General features: G+C 53.4%; 6 protein-coding genes across 6 annotated transcripts; 3 read left to right on the top strand and 3 right to left on the bottom strand.

Annotated features, from left to right (window-relative positions):
* Positions 1-492: 492 nt before the first annotated feature.
* On the bottom strand, positions 493-1,632 carry MYCGRDRAFT_105954 (uncharacterized protein; the record flags this gene model as incomplete). Its single annotated transcript, XM_003848833.1, has 3 exons — positions 493-827; positions 887-989; positions 1,053-1,632. 3 exons carry the CDS (start codon positions 1,568-1,570, stop codon positions 642-644), a joined length of 807 nt encoding a protein of 268 aa, XP_003848881.1.
* A 475-nt stretch (positions 1,633-2,107) lies between these two features.
* Positions 2,108-3,557, bottom strand: IDH2 (isocitrate dehydrogenase; the record flags this gene model as incomplete). The annotated part of the gene is made up of 4 exons (XM_003848832.1): positions 2,108-2,179; positions 2,241-3,170; positions 3,241-3,327; positions 3,389-3,557. 4 exons carry the CDS (start codon positions 3,464-3,466, stop codon positions 2,108-2,110), a joined length of 1,167 nt encoding a protein of 388 aa, XP_003848880.1.
* Positions 3,558-3,917: 360 nt separating this feature from the next.
* MgSEC5 (exocyst complex protein) lies at positions 3,918-7,163 on the top strand (the record flags this gene model as incomplete). The annotated part of the gene is made up of 2 exons (XM_003849072.1): positions 3,918-6,293; positions 6,456-7,163. 2 exons carry the CDS (start codon positions 3,918-3,920, stop codon positions 7,161-7,163), a joined length of 3,084 nt encoding a protein of 1,027 aa, XP_003849120.1.
* Positions 7,164-8,426: 1,263 nt separating this feature from the next.
* Positions 8,427-8,975, bottom strand: MYCGRDRAFT_96235 (uncharacterized protein; the record flags this gene model as incomplete). Its single annotated transcript, XM_003848831.1, has 3 exons — positions 8,427-8,621; positions 8,681-8,872; positions 8,973-8,975. The coding sequence occupies 3 exons, from the start codon at positions 8,973-8,975 to the stop codon at positions 8,427-8,429; spliced, it is 390 nt and encodes a 129-aa protein (XP_003848879.1).
* An 858-nt stretch (positions 8,976-9,833) lies between these two features.
* Positions 9,834-12,035, top strand: MYCGRDRAFT_96234 (uncharacterized protein; the record flags this gene model as incomplete). The annotated part of the gene is made up of 6 exons (XM_003849073.1): positions 9,834-9,890; positions 9,973-10,053; positions 10,179-10,260; positions 10,969-11,276; positions 11,332-11,629; positions 11,683-12,035. The coding sequence occupies 6 exons, from the start codon at positions 9,834-9,836 to the stop codon at positions 12,033-12,035; spliced, it is 1,179 nt and encodes a 392-aa protein (XP_003849121.1).
* Positions 12,036-12,272: 237 nt separating this feature from the next.
* MYCGRDRAFT_76346 (uncharacterized protein) lies at positions 12,273-14,112 on the top strand (the record flags this gene model as incomplete). The annotated part of the gene is made up of 3 exons (XM_003849074.1): positions 12,273-12,989; positions 13,041-13,195; positions 13,251-14,112. 3 exons carry the CDS (start codon positions 12,432-12,434, stop codon positions 14,110-14,112), a joined length of 1,575 nt encoding a protein of 524 aa, XP_003849122.1.
* Positions 14,113-19,245: the final 5,133 nt, after the last annotated feature.

The following is a 19,245-nucleotide window of genomic DNA, read 5'->3' as shown; positions in this document are numbered from 1 at the left end:
GTATTTCCATTCGCATCGTGACTGTGCTCTGGGCTCTCCGGATCGGCTATAATCTCGCTTGCGACTTCGGTCGCATGCTCAGGCACTGCTGTTGTTGTATCATTCTCTCTCGCAGCCATATCCGGACCAGGAGCTGCCTGCTGATCGTCGGCCATTCCAGCGCTTGGTTTGAGGCCTAAGGTGTGCGGACCGAGGATTGTATAGCGGTGCTGACGAGCATACTACGCCGAGACCAACATCCTCTCTTCTCCGGAAAGCGGCGAAACGGTGGAACTGCGCGAGGTTTAGAGAACGCGATGTTTCATTGCTTCCTTATTCAAAACTCCATGAAGCCAAGCTGTCCCTTTGTCAAGTCTAGCGTGAATCCCACGCGGCCGGGGCGGAAATGTTTCGCGCTAGTGGAGTGTGGAGTCATGAGAATAAAGTCCGACATATGAAGATCACGAAAGCACAACCATAACATGAGGTGTTCTCCATTGTCCTACTGGATGTGAGTGATCTAGACATTGCACGGGCTCTGCTTCTGGCAATGACGACTCGAGTAAAACAGCAACGACCAGGCAAACACGCTGTCAACTATACAACCAACGCCTTTTCGTATCTTCAAGAAAAACGCAATCAGCTTCCGGACTCTCGTTCCATCAAACGCCTGCCATCATCTTTAAGCGTTGGATCAGCTCGAACTCATGCCCAGCGGACGCACGCCCCACCACAAATGCAAGCAGAACGCATAGCAGAAGCCAGGCGTACGACGATGCCACCTGAACGCCCGGCCGCGATCTCGAGTAGCCCGAGCCGAATGGCGATGAAGGCGCATTTGGACCGACCTATATGACGGGATTGTCAGCAGTCGTGTCGCCAGGCGGTAATATCGACCCGAACTTACCATCTTGACGATTGGCTCGACTTTCTCCTTCTCTCCGCATTCGACTCCCCGCTTCATGCCCGGCAGTCCATCTATTGACCATGCGTTTTTGTATGCCCAATATCTACACCTCCTGTCAGTTTTACAAGAACCATGTCATCATATCAGTGCAGACATGAGGACTCACCGGTCCATCGTCTCTTCACTCTTGCCCTCCTCATAGTTCTTCTGCTTCTTCTCGAAGACTTGATCAAGCGTGCTCCTGAACTTCTGAAACTCATAGAAGGGTACCGAATATCCACAGGAAGAGCCCACTTGATGCACATCAACAATGATAATCGACCTCGTTGCCGGAATCGTCTTAACATTATGCTCCTCGACAAAGGCGTTGAACTCCGGCGACTCGCGTTCGAGGATCCTACCGTGGCCCCATAGTCGAACTATTCGAGGAGAGCCTTCGAAAGCATTAAACATGACTGTAATGCGACCATTCTCTCGTAGGTGGCTGATGGTTTCGATTCCGGAACCTGTGAGCTCGTGATACCAGAATGTTTTGTCGTCGAGAATGCCGAAGGATTTGCCGCCTTTAGGAGAGACATTGATGTGACCTTCAGCAGAGAGAGGCGCTGTAGCGACCCAGAGGATCTTCTGTTTAAGGATCCATTCTTGTATGTTTTCTGGGATCGTTTCGTAGAAAGCTCCCATTGCGTGTGCTTGTCAACGGACCCTCTGCAATGCGCTATCAGATGCGATTTTGAGTGTCCACGACAACGACAGGTCATGTCGTTGGTCGATCTGAGCAAGAAGAGCGTAGTGCAGTTGCGTATGCTCATAAGGCTTGCAGGAACAGTCATGTGTTTAGGCTCGAAGCTTGCTGTTGCCGAAGTCGGAGCTAGCCTCAGCTTCGGGAAGCCCCAAAGCAGGTGAATCCCTGCTACCGAAACAGCGACATCTACGATATTCAACATTGTTGCAGTACCTCCTAGCTCACAAGCAAATTCAAACATTTCGCGGTCGAGACGAGCGAACTCCCGAGCCAAGAAAGGAATGCATTGAGATCAGTATAGTTTTCGTGGACTACCAAATTCCCTTATACTGGATCAAGTATGGTACAAGAAGATAACACCATGCAATGATCTGGGTTCTCCGACGTGCCAGGAAGACCAATCGAGGCGTTCAAATATGCCGCTGGGTACTGGAGGGTCGGAACAAGCGCAAAAAGAGTGGGAAGACAAATCGGATCTATAGGTTGCTAATGACAGCGCCGGCATACTCGTGGGTCTTGGCCTTGCCGCCGAGATCACCTGTCAGGTACTGTTGGAAAAGTATTAGTATAGTCTCCGAAGCAAATGTCAGATGGCGGTCTTTTGCATACCTTTCCTTCCGACAGTGTCTTGAAGATGGCGCTCTGGATGGCACTCGCGTGGCTCGTCAGACCCATGTGCTGTAACATCATGATAGAACTGAGCAGCAACGCAGTCGGGTTAGCCAAAGCCATGCCGGCGATATCCGGGGCGGAGCCGTGAACAGCCTCAAAGATGGAGCACTCGTCACCGATGTTTCCAGACGGGGTCAGACCGAGACCGCCGATCAGACCAGCGCACATATCCGAGAGAATGTCTCCGTACAGGTTGGGCATGACCAAGACCTGGTCGTTATATGGTGCTGGGTCGGTAACGACCTTCAAGCAGGTGTTGTCAAGCATCTCGGCATCGAAGTCAATACCAGGGTAGTCCTTGGCGACCTCGCGGGCGGTGCTGAGGAAGAGACCGTCGGACATCTTCATGATGGTGGCCTTGTGCACAACGCGGACCTTTTTGCGGCCAATCTCCTGCGCGTGTTGGAATGCGTAGCGGAGGACGCGCTCGGATGCCTCTCGGGTGATGAGCTTGATCGACTGCACGACACCATCCACAACAACGTGCTCGATGCCTGAGTATTCTCCCTCGGTGTTCTCACGGATGAGGACAATGTCCACATCGTCATATGGGGTCTTGTAGCCAGCGATGCTCTTGCAGGGACGAAGGTTGGCGAAGAGGTTGAATGTACGGCGGAGGGTCAGGTTGAGAGAGACGTGTCCCTTGCCAATGGGTGTAGCGAGAGGTCCCTTGAGTGCGACGTAGTTGCGCTTGATGCTCTCAATGGCGGCGTCTGGGATCGCGGTCTTGCCATCCTTGAGGATTGGCGTAACATCCACGGATTCCCACTTGATGGGTGCTTTCGCGGCGGCGAAGATGTCCTTGACAGACTGTGCGATTTCTGGACCAATACCGTCGCCCTCAATGAATGAGACTGTGTAGTTGCCCTGTGTGAAAGGAAATCCGTGTCAGCTCCAGAGCTCTTTCACATGCACCCCATCATGTTGCAGAACATACAGAGCCGTCCTTCTGGCCAAGGAACTTTGCGACTTTCTCATCCGTCGGTGTCAAGGTCGGGTTGACTGAGTATGCGCGGGAGGCAATCTGCGATGTTTGCATCAGCTGCCATACTCTTGCTGTATTCCCAGCACCTTATCTTTCTGACCTGAACATATGCGGGCCGCGAAACCTGTCGCAAGGCTGTTCGCCCCGCGGGCGCTCGGAAAAGTCTGCTGGCGAGCATTGTGGGTATCGACGGGGAGGAGAAGGATAGATCGCCGGCGACTTTGGCGACTGTGCTGCTGGACCGGAGGACGAGGAGGTGAGGACGGGCAGCTATCGGTGGTTTGGTGAACAGAAACTGAGAAGGTTTGGGTGTTTTGGCTTTCGGGTAATAGCGGCGAATGGGAGGCTCTAGCGCGCGGTTCATCGGAAGCTCTTCAGGCGGGACGGAGCAACAACCTCCATGGCGTTGTGTAGCTGTGGTGCCGGGGTATTCCCCTTCTAGACATTGCTCGAGCCGGTAACATACCACATTCTTGCGTTCGTTGATTAAGACGACCGCTGGAGAACTGGATCAGAGAGCGACTCATACACTGCTCCTTCGTAGCCCCGAAGAACAGAAAGCCAGGATGACTTCAACGACCCGGTAACACAACGACCAAGTCCCCATCGATACCAGACCACACAACACAATGCCGATCTCCGCAGAAAGAGAGAGGGAGCTTCTGAATACCTACAAACTCACGTCTCTCAATCCTACCGAATGGCCACATCAAGACGACGAGTCCTCCGAAGGGGAAGAGGAGCCTACGTCCGACCTCTCACGCCAAAGATCGATACAATCCGCGAATACACGATTCCAGAACATCGCACGACATGCCAGTCTACGTTCAAGCGTGTCCAACAGCAAAGGACCTCAGAACACCGCTGCGGTACAAAACGATGAGAGCGACGCGCTGGGCATGGCTCCCAGCGTGGCAGGAGAATTGCGGAAACGTGGAGTGCCTGTAGAGGAGGATCTGGCACTGAGGAACAAGTTCATGCTGTCTTCGACTAGCTTCAGTCCTGCGTTGTACCTCTCCCAGGTCCACCAGTCCGCCAGCACAGAAGATCTCCTCCGGGGCCTGGACTTCCTCAGCAAGAGCATCGAACAGAAGTCTGCGAGTCTGAAGGTCCTGGTGGAGAGCAACTTCGAACGCTTCGTGCGTGCGAAAGCGATCATAGACACCGTCTATACGGAGATGCGTACACAAGGTGTGGAGGCCACCCGGATGTCACAGTTGCCATCTTCTGCCACAACTGGCAAGCCGCATTCGAGGCAGACGAGCAAGAACCAGAGTCATTTTCGGAACAATAGCGGAGCTTTTGGATCTGCAGCAAAGACTCAGCCTCTAGACAAGAAGAAGAATGCTCTAACGAAGGAGTCTGAATATGGCGTGCAGGGTATCAAAGCGCCATTACAAGAAGTGGCCATAAAAGTGGAGGAAGTGTGGGGACCCGCGCTGGGTGGTCGCGAGAAAGAAGAGACGCTGAAATCGCTCATGTCTGCACTGGACCAACATCGGGATATCTTCAAATTGAGCGGCAACATGTATGATGCAATCAAGAAGAATGACTACGACAGTGTGGTGGAGACATACAAGCAAGCCAAGTTGCATGCTGAAAAGGCCAGGAAGATTGTTGCGATCGCGAAAGAGAACGACATGGATCTCGGAGATGAAGACGTACATCAAATCATCGTCACAGCAAGAATGTGGCATGACGTGACGACACAAGTGAACGCATACAAGGTAGAGATCTGGAAGCGCCTGAAGACTTCTCACGGGCGGAAAGCTGTCGCTGTGGCCGAGGAGTCTGATAGAGAGCTTCACATGGATATCATTGCTGTGCTACTCCAGCTTGGCGTGGAGGAAAGTCCCATCTTCGTCTTTATCGAGAGTCGCTATCTCTACCTGCGGGATCGCATTGCTCGAACATTTGAAAGGGGTCGAATTGAGATTGAGATCCTCCGGCGCAGGCTTGCGAGCAACACTAAGCTTGACAGCGCTGCATTGGCGAAGCATCTCCGCTCGGCGTGCACGTCGACTGGAACTCTTCGCCTCTCCAAAGAGAACACTCGTGATCTCGACACGGACATTGTGCTTGGGTTTTGGGACAAAGTCGAAGCTTGTCTGACGACTCTTCTTTCCACACAGACCGGGATTCTGGCCGAAGTCCTTGAATGGTGGGAGATCTCCCAGTCTTTCATGGAGAATCGAGCTCAGAAGTCCTTTCCTACCGGCGTGTTCGCCACTGGTTTCACGCATCTCGAGCTGGAGCCCAAGCACGTCGATGCCATCCGTGCAGCTGCGTTTGAGCTCGTGAGCATTCTTCGCGAGAGCATCACGTCATTCTTCCAAGATGCACCTGTAGAAGACATCAGCGAATTGTACTCGCCCATACCCCCAACGCCGATCTCACCAGACCCTTCCAGTCCGTCTCTCACATCAACAATGCGAACCTTCAGCTTTGATCCCAGCACTGTTCCTTCGCTCAGCGCGACCAAAAAGGGCGATGCGTGGGAAAAGTTCGCTTTCTGGCCGCCGGGCGCAAATTCACTGTCTGGCGCACATTACCTCGCCAAGCTATCAGCACTTGTCGGTACCGCCATGGGCGAGATGGCAGGTCTGAGCGTCATCAAGCAGTCCGATGTGACGGAGAAGCTCAAGGCCGGCGTTGTCGCTGTACGAGAGCGATGTATCGCAGCCATCTGCGCCAGCTGGAATGCGGATGCAGAGAAGTGCCGAGTCCTCGAGAGCTGGACTCGCAGTCCCGACCGAAGAGATCTGACCCTCATGCCAGCATACTTTGAGGCGTGGGAGGACAAGGTGTTGACAAATGTGCAGAAGATCGCCTACATCTCTGATGCCACTCTTAGAAAGAGTGGTGGTAGTGCGGTTGATGTCATCGTTCCCCCTTCGGCGAAGCTTCTTCAGACGGTGAGGGGATGTTTTGTGACGAGTCTGTACAAGGGTTTGAGTGGCATGGTGGAGAACGCCGAGAAGCTGCGGACTTCTGATAGTGGTGCTGTTGGCGAGGAAGCTGATCCTGATGGTGTCACGGTCGCCCGGAAGAGAGAGATTGATGGCGACGGTCCAGGTGTGCTGGCGACAGAGGCTGTCGACGTTTCAAACCGAGTAAGACGATTACGGCCACGATCATCCTTTGCAATGCTGACATCACTTCTGCAGAACGTCCGCATGCTCATCACCCTATCCAACCTTAATCACCTTCGCAGCGAAGTGATCCCACAACTGATATCACTCTTCGAGTCCGCCTTCTCGGTCAAGCTCACTGAAGAGAGCAAAACGATCCGCGATGTCCTAGCCCAGATCGACGCCCGCCTCTTCCAATCATACGTCAAGCCCACCGTAGACCACATCACTGCCACCATCACCATCGGCATCAACTCACCGGCATGGGAACCTACATCATCCTCCCGACCCACAGATGCTCGGTCCTACATCTACGACGTCCTCATCGCCCTCGTCATGGTCCACGCCGAAGTCACCGCCTCCACCACAGCAGGGCTGACCAACCAAATCCTGTCCTACCTGCTCGAACAATCCAGCCTCGCCCTCATCGCGGCCTTCAAGACGAGGACGCACTACAGCCTCTCCGCGCTTATGCAAGCGACGCTTGACGTGGAATTCCTCGCGCAAACTTTGAACAATTACACGACCGATCGTGCAGGTGAAGTGCAAAGTCAGATCTACTTGGCGCTGGATGAACGCACGGATAATGATGCGAGGAGTAAATTGCAGGGCGAGCTGCCGGCTATGAGAGGGATCTTGAAGGGGTTGAGGGAGAAGACGAAGGGTGAATTTGGGTGCTTTAGGAGAGAACGGAGGGGTAGGAGAGAGGGTGGTAGTGCGCAGGGGGTGCCGAAGGCGGGATAGGCGGCCGAAGAATCGCGCTGACGGCGCGAACGAAAGAGAAGTTGTGATTGAACATTGTTGGTTCGATTTGTGACAATCCTTGGCCGAGACGAGGAGTGTGAGTCGGAGAAGAGCGTGCTTGAAGGTGGGCGGGAGAGATCAAATGAAGAGAGAAGACAACTGCCTGAGTGCTGCGCCAAAGGTCCTGATAATCTGGCAAACATGTTGTCACCCTGCTTCATCAACGCAGTCGTCGGAGTGGAGGTAGCTGTCACAGTCATGGAGGTTGAAAGATGTGGAGTGAACAGGTCATGCGCAGCTGGGGATTGTTGAGGGGAAGACGAGAAAGGCTAAGAGGCATGAGTCCGAGGGTGCAACATGGACGAAGACCTGTCTGAGATCAAGGGAGCTGCTGCTAAGTCGTTGACAATCACACTTGTAAGTCGTCAAGTCAAAACAACCCATCGCTCCATTGACATCCAGAACCCCGTCATCACCCGCATTCGTGGACCAAGGTCAATCAAAACAAACCTCTCAACGCGGCGCAGGGTCCGGCGCGCCAAAGCGACTGGCCGCATTAAAGCCTATATATTTTGCACAAATTCCGTCACCTTCAGAGCCACCAAGACCCTCTCTTTTAAGAATACTGCTAAGAACAGAATCTGCTTTAGCAGAATGGATAGTGCGCTACCTTCACAACTCTTGCATAGTAGCTGTAATCCTATACGGTCATTGAAAATCCAACTGGTCACCCAGGGGTCCCCCCAAAATCCGAAGTCGGTTTGTGGGAGTTGTGAGGGTCTTTTTTTGCTGGTTTCGATGGTGTTGTTGTTGTTCTTGTCTTTTTGCTCTTGGATGGATGCTATTGTGATGGATGGGAGCTAGGTGTGATGGGGATGAATTCGACGTTTGCGCGCGAAAGTCCTTGAACGGCTGGAAAGGGGGTAAGTCTTTCTTTTCTTGTTCATTTCATGGCGATATCAACGAGGTGCGGAGACTACTTTCGAGTGTATCTCTGCGCTAAATGCGTCGATTCTGTCTGTCCTCGTTGAATGTTTTGCCAAAGACCTCCCGCCGATCGAAGCCATGTCCAATTTCTTGGCATCAGCTCTCGACCCGCTCTAGCGTTTGTGACACTCAGATGCGCAGGCATTGACCTCTTCGCGCTCTTCGAGACATTCGGCCAAGGCATGCGAGCGCCACTCCTTCACTGGGTATCGTCTTGTCCTCACACTTCTGCCCACATTGTATGATACAGCGTCGAAGTGTCCACCTCCGCGCTGCTCAGCTACCCCTCCCCCTCCCTCTACCGCCACGCCCACCGCGCGCTCCTCCCCTTCCGCCTCTATCACCACGTCCACCATGATCGCCTCGTCCTCCCATACCACCACCTCCTCGTCCACCACGTTGACTTTGTTGCGCCGCCTGTTGATCCTTGACTGCATCCACGACTTCGTCCGGCACTCTCAGGTATTTGATCTGCAGCCAATCCATTAGCCAATGCCGTCTTCTCCCTTTCTTGCTTCGTAAAGTCATACGTTGTTCCCGCGCACATAGCACTCTGGTAACCGAAAGAACTTGTCTCCGTCCGGCGATGTTTGCACAACCTCTTTCAGCATGATGTTCATGTACGTATCGCAGCTGACGAGATGACCGTTGAGCGTCTCGCCGGTCTTGAGCTCGACGAGCATTGGGTGGCCTTGCGCCGCGGTGAGGAGGCCGAGAGGAAGCTGAGAAGGCGTGGGTCAGTTGATTCTTGTCGCAGCGTGCGAGTAGGAAGATGGCGGAGTAGGGCTGTGAGAATGCTGAGAATAGCTTGAAGGAGCTTACCATGATGTGCAATCGCTGGAGCACAAGGACAAGAACAAGAAAGTGCGGCGTGTGTTGTAATTCGGCCGTGATGTGTTCAATGGACTGAGGTCGAAGAGGGCGATCCTAGCGCCGATCGAGATATGGCCTCAATTCTCAGGCATCATTCGTAAAACATCATTTGGACCTTTCAGCATCTCCTTCATCCTCTGTCTACAAGTCCTTTGCAAAAGCTCAATCTCTGATCTCGACATTCATCAACGTCCAGCAGAGCACGTGGTCGACAGCTTTACTCTTCGCCATCATTGCGTTTTACCGAGTGCTGTGTACGACCGCCCACGTCAAGATCTCCTTTCACAATCCATCTCTGGCAGCTCGGGCCTTCTTGGTTTCGTCTTACATTCGCAGTCACGGCTACCTTGTGAGATGGCATCAATTGCTTGCCCGTGTCTCGCGCGCTCGGGCTGGTCTCAGTCCAATGTCGCCGCCGAAGTACGTCAGGGATTCGTTGTCGACCCGTACGAGGATACCGCCAACTTCTGCTGCCAATGACGATCCATACTCACTGTCAGTCATTGTGTCAGTATCCGGCGCAATTTGAGCCGGAATTCATCTTCACCTGTTCGTGATTGCCTACACCGATTGATAGTCGACTCCCGGCTTGAACCAAGCGCCTGTAACATATCGGAGGCGATAGCGCACATCGCGCAATGATAGGAAACATCAATACCTTGAACGAGGTCCTGAACATGTTTCTGGTCACCAGGGAACACTTCACCTCGCGTACTCTTTGGTAAGACATAAAAATGAGTCTTTCGCTCTCCAGTAGACAATCACTATCCTTTCCTCACATCATCTCGAGTCCACCAACACTAAGCAAACATGAAGCTCTTTACCATTCTCCTGGCTGTTCTGCCAGCCGCCCTCGCCGTGGCCGTGGTGCGTCCTCCCATAATGATACCTCATGCACATCACTCATACAACACCATTGCATTGCCCGCTAACAACTCCTCGCACCCAGGCCGATCCCGCACCACAAGGAGGTATATGCTGCAACTATTGCCAAAAGGGCAGCCAGTGCGCCAAGAACTGCGTGATCTGCGTGAGTTGCCAAACAAGCGTGTCGTTCGAAGGGCGTTCGAGAGCTGACGATCGATGTCCGAATTAGACGAACGTCTGCTGTTCAAACTGCGAGACGGGCAGTGAATGCACGAAGAAATGCGATAGCGGCTGTGTAAGTTGATCATCGACGTCGTCGAGGAGCGTAATGAGAGGGAGAGACAAGAGCTGACGACAGCTCGGAATGACAGTAAGCGACAAGCGCTTCTGGCGAGACTTCTCCGAACAGAAGTTTGGGTCTGGATGGCGAGTGGCGGCCATAGCTGTGCGGTGCATCGTGAGAGGTGGATGGAGGTAAGGTAGATGTTAACGTGGAGTGCTCAACAATTCTACAGACGTACTTTGCCCTTCATCTGAGGAGTTGTTTCCTCGCACATCGCAGTCACGTTTCGGGAGTTGGTAGGAGGACTGGGAGTCGCCCTTCTCTTCTCCCCGGGGTTGGATCAGCTGGCAAAGTAGTCATGCCGAAGCAGAGTTGCGAGTGAGGTAGAAGCAGAAGGAACAGTTCGATGGCCCAAAACTTGTGTGAGCCTCAGGCATCACCGTCAATATATCACGTCCAAGCGGCCATTCTCATGAGCGAGACAGTCATCACATTTCGTGCTATACGACATCGCGAGCTCAACAAGAGCTCTGGTCCTTGTCACATCCCGCACATCCAAGGAGAGCTCCTCTCCCGAACTCGACAATTATCAGTCGCATGCGGCAGCTTCGATTGACTTCACTTCTTCTTCAATCTCTACCCTGCAGAATCGTACCAATCGCGTTGCCGCGCCTTGCGTGCTCGAACTTGTCTCAATATGGAGCGATCTGATGCCAGCAAGCACGCCATAAACCTAGAATACAGCTCCGAGCTGTATATCAAGTATGTCACCCATCATTCAAAACCCGACTACAGTCAAGAAAATCCTTCCGACAGCCATCGCAATCATGGGTAGTATCTCAAATGATCCTGTCATCCTTTTCGGATATCCTTTCTCTCCATATGTTCAGAAGATCGCGCTGCTCCTCCATGTCACCGAGGTTCCGTTCAAATTCCAGGAAGTCGGTCCGCTGATTCCTCGGCCTGAGCTCGAATCTATCGGCATCACGTACCGCCGTGTGCCAATATTGGCCGTTGGCAAGGACATCTACTGCGACAGCAAAGTCCAGCAGCGAGTCATCCTTGAGCGACTCGCGAAGAAGCAGATCCCGACATCTATCCACGTGAGTTGATCTGGCAGGAATACTGCAGGAACGCAACATCATTGACGACTGACAGGATCGGGCATGGGAAGAATGGGGCTTTGTCGCTTTCGACCAGACTCTGGGTCTTGCGCCTGGCAAACTGATGACACCGGAATTCGCCAAAGATCGCGGTTCGATCTATCCGCTGTTGATCCGGCCGGACTTTGACACGCTTCGAGAGTCGGCAGTTGCGGATCTTCACAGTCGTCTTGACTACCTCGAAAACACCGTACTCAAGGAGACCAAGTACATTGGCGGCAACGAGATCACGCTGGCCACGATTCATGCAATTTGGGGTGTGCGATGGGATTTGCATGGTCTCGAGGATCAACGTAGGTGAAATGGCAGCAAATGTCTACAGACAACATAGACTGATGCACAGCAGCCCCTGGACTTGGCGAGACACACCCAGCGGTCGGCAAGAGTCGATTTCCCAAAGTGCATGGCTTGATCGACAGTCTGCCTCTCCCAGAGTTCAAGCACATCAGTTTCGACGAAGCGAAAGAGCAGATCTTCGCCTCCCGATACACTTCCGAGATCACGGGCCTACTCAAGGACGAGCCGACCGAGATCCAAGTCGGCACCCTGGTCACTGCTGACAGTCTTGGTTCGGAGCCCCGCAAGCATCCTGTACACGGAAAACTTCACGCAACGGATGGTTACGAGTTCGTCCTCGAAGTGCCCACTGGACTGCGCATTCACTTTCCACGCGAAAGCACTATTCTGCGCAAAGCTTGAAGACGGTCTGCTCTCTAAACGCAGCGAGAAGCGTGTAAACGTAGATAGATAAGCAACGAGTAGTCGCTCCGAAAGTCATGCTGTCGACAGCCCGCTTCTGTACCGCCGCTGAGACACCGCACCGCAGCAATGGTTTCTTTGTTAGGACTAGCGCAAGTAAATTGACGCCATCGGAAGCGTTATGAGACCATTGACTTGCCCTGAACTTCGCGAAGTATAAATGTATGCAGATCCGGGATACTCGAAAAGTCCTTACAAGGATGCGCCCTTACCAGAGGATAAACGTTGAGAGCACGCTTTCCGTGAAGGCGCCAGCTATTTCACTTGACGCAAGCGTCAGTCGTTGAGTTGAGAGATCGTCCACACACAGTCCGAAAGCTCGACAACTTCAAAAATATGGCGAACGAAACTACTTCGGCGGCCAATGGCGCCGAACATCAGAAGAAACATCTACTGTTGAGTGCGTTTGTCATGGCGACGCCAGGCCATCTTTCCGCCGGACAGTGGAAGCACCCACGGAACAAGACCGCCGACTACAACAAGCTCAGCTTCTGGACGTCTCTGGCGCGAATGCTAGACGACGCTGGATTCCACTGCATCTTCTTCGCCGACACTCTTGGCCCGTACGATGTCTACAAAGGTCCTGGCAACGTCGGTCCAGCATTGAGCTCAGCGGCTCAATTTCCCGTCAATGATCCCTTGTATGCCATTCCAGCCATGGCGGCGGTGACGAAGAACATTGTCTTTGGCGTTACCGCCAGTACCACATACGAAGCGCCATACGCTCTTGCGAGGAAGTTTTCCACGGTCGATCATCTTACTGACGGCCGTGTGGCGTGGAATATCGTGACGTCTTACTTGGAGAGTGCGGCGCGGAACTTTGGATTGAGTGGACAGGCTGACTCTGCGGAGCGATATCGTGTGGCGGAGGAGTTCATGGATGTGGTGTACAAGGTAGGTGTGGCTGGCTCGGAGCATCATGCGTAGCTAACGAGTGAGCCATAGCTGTGGGAAGGGAGCTGGTCCGACGATGCAGCGATACGAGACGTTGAACGTGGTGTATTTGCGGTTCCGGGAAAGGTCAGAAGGATCGACCACAGAGGAGAGAACTTCAGCGTGGCGGGTCCGCACATATGCGAGCCGTCTCCTCAGAGAACGCCGTAAGTGTATCACGGCATCGTATGCCATTCGAATGCTCACGTAACCTGCTTCTAGATACCTCTTCCAAGCCGGAACCAGTAAAGCAGGAGTGGAATTCGCAGCAAAGCACGCAGAAGCGGTCTTCGTCAATGGCGAGTCGCCTCAGAAGGTTGCAGCCACAGTCGCCTCAATCAGGAAGACAGCCAGAGACCTCGGTCGTGATCCCAGCATGGTCAAGATCATGGCCGGTGTGACGATCATCATCGACTCGACAGACGAGAAAGCCCAGCAGAAGCGGGACGACTTCATCAAGTATGGCGATCTTGAAGGAGCGCTCGCTTTGCTTGGAGGCTGGACTGGAATCGACATCGGCATCTATCCTGACGATCAGGACTTCTTGCTCGTCAAGCACCCTGCCTTGCAGTCCATGGCGAAGCGTTGCGCAAAGCCGGTTTCCGGAAGCAACGAGCTGAAATGCACCAAGGCAAATATCGCAGAGTTCCTCTTGCTGGGCGGAGCTTTCCCAACAATTGTCGGAAGTGCACAAACGATCGCAGATCAACTCGAGAAATGGGTCGCTGAAGTGGACGTGGATGGCTTCAATCTCGCCCACGTCGTCAGCCCAGGATCGTACGAGGACATCATTGAGTTCCTGCTACCAGAGCTGAAGAGGAGAGGACTACTTCCGGAGATATCGGCAAAGACACGCACCGCCCGTGAGGTCTTCGGAGGCAATGCCCGTGTGTCGAGCGATCATCCCGCCTACCAGTTCAGATTCACGGCTACCGAAGAGACGGAAGCAGCATCCAAGCATGACTCCGCGCATTTTTCTGGAGACTGCTTTGAAGCTGGCTTTACGAGCTTTGGAGGCATGGGCCTCGGTGGATGGTCGAATGGCACGAGCGAGGTCGAGAATGCTCAACAAGGTCAGATCTGACGATCGGAGTATGATGCAGATCAGGTCATCTTCGAACGAGCGTCGCTCAGTTCAAGCTATCAATCCGGTCGGATCGACGGCTTTTGCTCCGAGTCACGTCACAACGTTAGAGTCGAAAATCTGAACACAAGGCGAAGACTGTGCACAAGCCATGGCAACGAGCTTTGGAAGGTCATCCGTTCAGAGGGGTGAATCGCATCCTCCATAACTTTCGCCATTCAAGGTAGCGACTGAGTACAAAACATTGCAAGGTCGTCAAGGAAGAAGATTGTTCCGCCTCTTCCATCATCTCCGGACGCTCACGCCCATTGATGCAGCCCGGACAAGAGCATAGGCCAAGACATCAGCTCGATCTGCAGCGGCAGCCCATGTGATCATGGTGGCAGTGAGCGTGTGGTCGACAAATCTAACACTCCGTGCAGCCGCCTTCGGCCTTACGGGCCTCGATCTCCCTTTTGGTGGCCAAGATGTCAGCCTCACGGACCTCGACCTCGCCTTCTTCATCCTTCAAGCACTCCTTGCAGGGCTCGCGGACCTCAACCCCCCTTTTGGCGGCCAAGTCGTCGGCGGCCTCGCGGACCTCGACCTCGTCTCCTTCTTCCTCCTTGCACACGTCGCAGGGCTCACGGGCCTCGATTTCCCTCTCGATGGACACTTCGTGCCGCTTGAATTTGGTAGCTGCTACAAAAGCATGTCAGAGAAGCTCGGCCTTGCAGATTGGAGATGAGAACGCGTCACCTTCGATCTCGGCGGAACGCCTCACGGCCATTCCACGTTCCACGTAAGACAGCGGAGCCTGCTCACGTTAGCTGCCATTTTGACTCTGATCCAGGCGCAACACGCATACAGCGAAAGACACTGCGCTGAAGAAGCCGACGACGGCGAGGACTGCAGAGTACTTCATGATTGACAGCGATGGACGCCTTCTTTCGTTTGGAGATGAAGTCTTTCGTGGCTGACTTTGATTGCTCGAGCTTGTGAGGTGTTTGAAAGAGGAACGGTCATTCTTGGAACTCGCTTGCTTATGTGCTGGCTCGGACATGCCGGAATCGCTCACAGGGTGTGTTGTCAATCGGTGAATGCTCGGAGCACGATGTACCAGCTCCTTGCAATGACGACTTCTGGTCCTGGACCGGATTGACGGATGTCAATCTGTCGGACAATTGGCTGTTACCGATCGATGCTACTCGTACATGAGACCAGCATTGCCTCCCGCAAGGCGGCCAGTAGCACGTCTCTTGGCTGCGGAAATCTCAATGTCCGTGTCGGCTCGCATGTTCTTTGAGCATAGCCACAAATGAGCATGGATGATCGGCATCTGTGGTTCGGATATCGAAGGCAACCTCATTCCGGGTTGAGATGTCGTCCTGGAGGAGACAAGCGTCGGTCTAAGACCGCGATCTATCATACGTCCAATACAGCAGACACTTGTGTGAATCAACAAGGCCAACGAAAGGCATGGAAGTGAGTTTGCGGCAAGAAATCTCGGTTGCCGAGTTGCAGTCGCAGGCAACGTATGAGCTGGAAGCAGAACTTTGCGTGCAATTGGCATTGCACGGAAAGGTTGACTGGCAGCGACGTGGCAAGCTCCATGCTCCATCCCGATACCTACTGCGTTATCCTGGAAAAGAGGTCCCCGCATCTCGACACTTTGTCCGCTTGGTCCCAGGGCTTGTGAAGGCATCTTCGAGGGAGACCAACGCTGATACCGAGATGGCTGAACATTGAATCTCCGTCCCTGAATGACACAAATCTACCGTCAGCGTTCAGTCCATGATTTTGATTCTTTCCCTACCAAGGCGGCGACTGACCTCAATCTCCAGTGAAATGCCATCTCTCTTTCGCTGCCCCTCGCCGCTACAGTGCTGCAGCGGATATTAGCGGATTGGGAGGTCAGGATTCAGGAAGCTAGCTACTTCTACAGCTTGCTCCTAGCCAGTGCTATCCGGCTGAGAAATGCGGATAGACAAATCAAGGATACTCTGAGCACTCAATGGGCCTGTTTTCGTACACTGCAGCTCGTGCCGACGTTGTCCCATCCAGACGTTGACGGAACGCATCGGAGTGGTCGCCGCGTTTGCAGATACAAGGATATGCGCAGGAACAGATCCACTCCGCGTCTCTCGTGAGGTGCACCTCAAATCGTGATCATTATCATTTGTACAAGCTGGCAGTGCTGTTCACACTTACCTAGGTTGCAGTCCATTTCCACTTCATGTCGACTTTGCCTCCCCGTGCCACCTCCAAACCGCAAGACGTACAAAGCCAACCGATCCTTAAAGGCCACCAAAGCTTAGACCCTCAGAACTACCAAACTACCAACCCACCACAACCGACCGATCAACGGTTCAACATGAAGCTCGCTTTGCTCATCGCCGTCCTTGTCGGCGCCATCGCACCGCTCGTCCAATTGCTAACAAAGGCTTCGTCCTTAACAGGCGGACTGCCAGTACTGGAAGTGTTCCGGCCTGCCAGACAATCAAGACTTGTATTGTGACACCGACTGCTACAACGCTTATTGGGCCAAGGGCGCTTGGTAAGGCTCCCTACGATTTCGCTCAACTACGAGATGTATGCTGACAATGTTTAGTGATACCAATCGCTGCTGCGCATGCCATTTTTAAAGGCTCGCAGCACGTTTGCGATCAAGGTCGTCTTATGTAGATGTCAATGTTGATTACAGGCCTAATCTACTTAGTCTGCTGATTCCCGTCTTATTTCTTTCTTCTTCGCCGCGAATACCACGGGAGCAACCTGACGATAGACAGTTCAAGGATATCTCGACGAGTCGATCGACTTGTCCCTGACTATTGCAGCTCGCATGGGGACGAGATTGTACCATGTAGACGACGACGTGTGCGGTTTGACGGCCTTGTGAACGCATGCGAATGGTCAGCCGTATGCTCAAGGACATCCAGGAACGGGCTGGCCCACTTCCTGGTTATCGGGCCATTGGTCTCAGGTCGAGGCATGGCTAACCCTCTGGCGGCAGGGCCCCAAGGGTTCGTGTTAGGGCGCTGATTCCAAGGCCGTCGCTGGTCCGTACCGACGGCGTCGGCATACCGAACAACACTGATGCGTGTACACAGGAAGGGACTTGTCTTATGGGTGGTCTAAGATAGTTCATCAACGAACCAGTCGGAAACCAAACAAGTTCGTTGAGCCTGGAGGCCCTGGACGTTCTGCTTCCGCTCCTCTCCCACCTCTTACGTTGCAGTGCTTCGGCGACCATGTAGTAGTCTCTAGCAAAGACACTGTGGATCTTTGCCGGGGTGTGGCCGAGCCTAGCAGGCAAAAACTGTTCATCGCGGACCCTCGAAGCAAAAACATACAACACCACGGATTCCCCAATTGTCACCAACTTGAGTACTAGTGTGGCGGTTACATGGTTGTCGTAGCAGATCGGACGGGATGCTGAGCTTTCATGTACCTGTGGTCGTATGTGCTTCAAAGGCGGAGAAACTTTTACATAGCCATTGATCAAGTGCATCAGAGAGTTGTGTCCCCCTTTTGTTCCCAGAAGTGAGCCGCATGCAGGCCCTGACCGCTGCACCGAATGAAGAGTGGTCATGATAAGCAGGCTCATGATACGTTGCAACCCGTTCTTCCGGGTGCCGCGAGCAGATAGCACGGCTCGTGTTTCAAGTTTCAGGCGCATCTGGGTGCTCAGTCTTGAGGCTGCGGCTGGGAGGCCACAGAGACAGTGAACGATAGATAATGTACTCCCGTGGAAGTCAGTGACCGAGAACTCCCGCCAAGTGTAGCTAGGCGACCACACGAGCGATGGTGAGCATTGCTCATGGCTTGCAGCACGGTCCTGAAGTCCTTCCTCGAAGCAAGTCGGTGACATAGCCTACTTGTGGGAAGTCAACGCACTTCATGGCATTATCTGCGTCGAGAGGGCCGAGATACGAAGCTATGAGGGTGCTCTGGAATGGCGGTAATGGCCTCGTGCTATCAACTTGGTTGAAAATCGGAACGATTCAGGCGGGATTTCAAGGGCAGGCGTCCTCAATTTCAACCAAGTAGCTTTCCCGTGGGACGAGTCTAGCAGCACCGCTGGGTCGGCCCAAGGGTCTGCCCATCAAGTGCATTGCCTCCTCGCTTGGTTTACGTTCAGACCCTCCAATAAGATCCGAGTCCTCCACCACTCCCAGAGTGAATACCATGATTTCTTCTGGAGTAGCAGTCAGAACGAACCTCGCCTTGAACACGTCCTGATGAGGGAGAGGACTACTGGATTCCGTGACCATTTCAGGCAGCCGTCTGTATTGCTCCTGCAGCCACCGACCGCAGCCACCGTTCATGATGCCATTGCCAATAACGTCTAATGCAGTGCTCGATGTACAACGTAGAACAAAGCATTTCCTCTGCATGCCTCGGAGAAAAGGCGTGAGGACGAGGAGGTCGCCGACGCGAGCATTGCACGAGACGAGAGCGACTCTTTGGCCTTTCGAGCCATGGACTTCCCGAGGCCTCTCATGACCGACGCCGTGGCTCACGTGGGACTTGGGTGACACGAAGCTCAGTGGAGCGAGAAGCTCAGAGTCAAGCCACTCCTGGGACTTGCTGCCAAGGGTAGAGCATTCAGTTTCACAGATCAGCATGCCATGAGCTTCTTTGGTCAGCCTTACGGCCACGACACCTCCGTGATCAAAGTCTCTGGGCGCCGAACTTCGGTTGCCTGGATTCTGTGACGATCTTTGCCGGTAAACAAGTGTACGTATATCCGGGTCCACTGCGTCAATTCTGAGCATTCGCAACACGTCTATGCAGTCTTTCGGCTCAAGTCCGAGCATGAGATCAACGGCAAGGCTCCACGAAGACCTTGAATAGTCCGGAAAGATATGATCAATGCCCGCTCCGTCCCAGTCGATCAAGGCCAGCAAGCCGTAAATCCGGTCTCGAGAGTCGTAACACTCCATGTCGCTTGCGTACTCAATTGTATATCGGAGGGCCGCCCGATCTCCATCACGATGTTCCAGAATCATGCAGAGGGTGCCCAGCGGGGTGGTGACATAGGTTCCATCCACGAGATAATCCATCATTTCCCAGACAACAAAGAGGTCATCAAAGTACATAGTGTCATTGCCGCACAATACAAAAATTGTATCAGCACGGCCTGCAACCTCC

The sequence above is a fragment of the Zymoseptoria tritici genome, chromosome 10 (genome assembly GCF_000219625.1).
Source record: "Zymoseptoria tritici IPO323 chromosome 10, whole genome shotgun sequence".
Taxonomy (NCBI): domain Eukaryota; kingdom Fungi; phylum Ascomycota; class Dothideomycetes; order Mycosphaerellales; family Mycosphaerellaceae; genus Zymoseptoria; species Zymoseptoria tritici.
The sequence above is the reverse complement of the archived record's forward strand: the minus strand, read 5'-3'. Positions and strand labels throughout refer to the sequence as shown.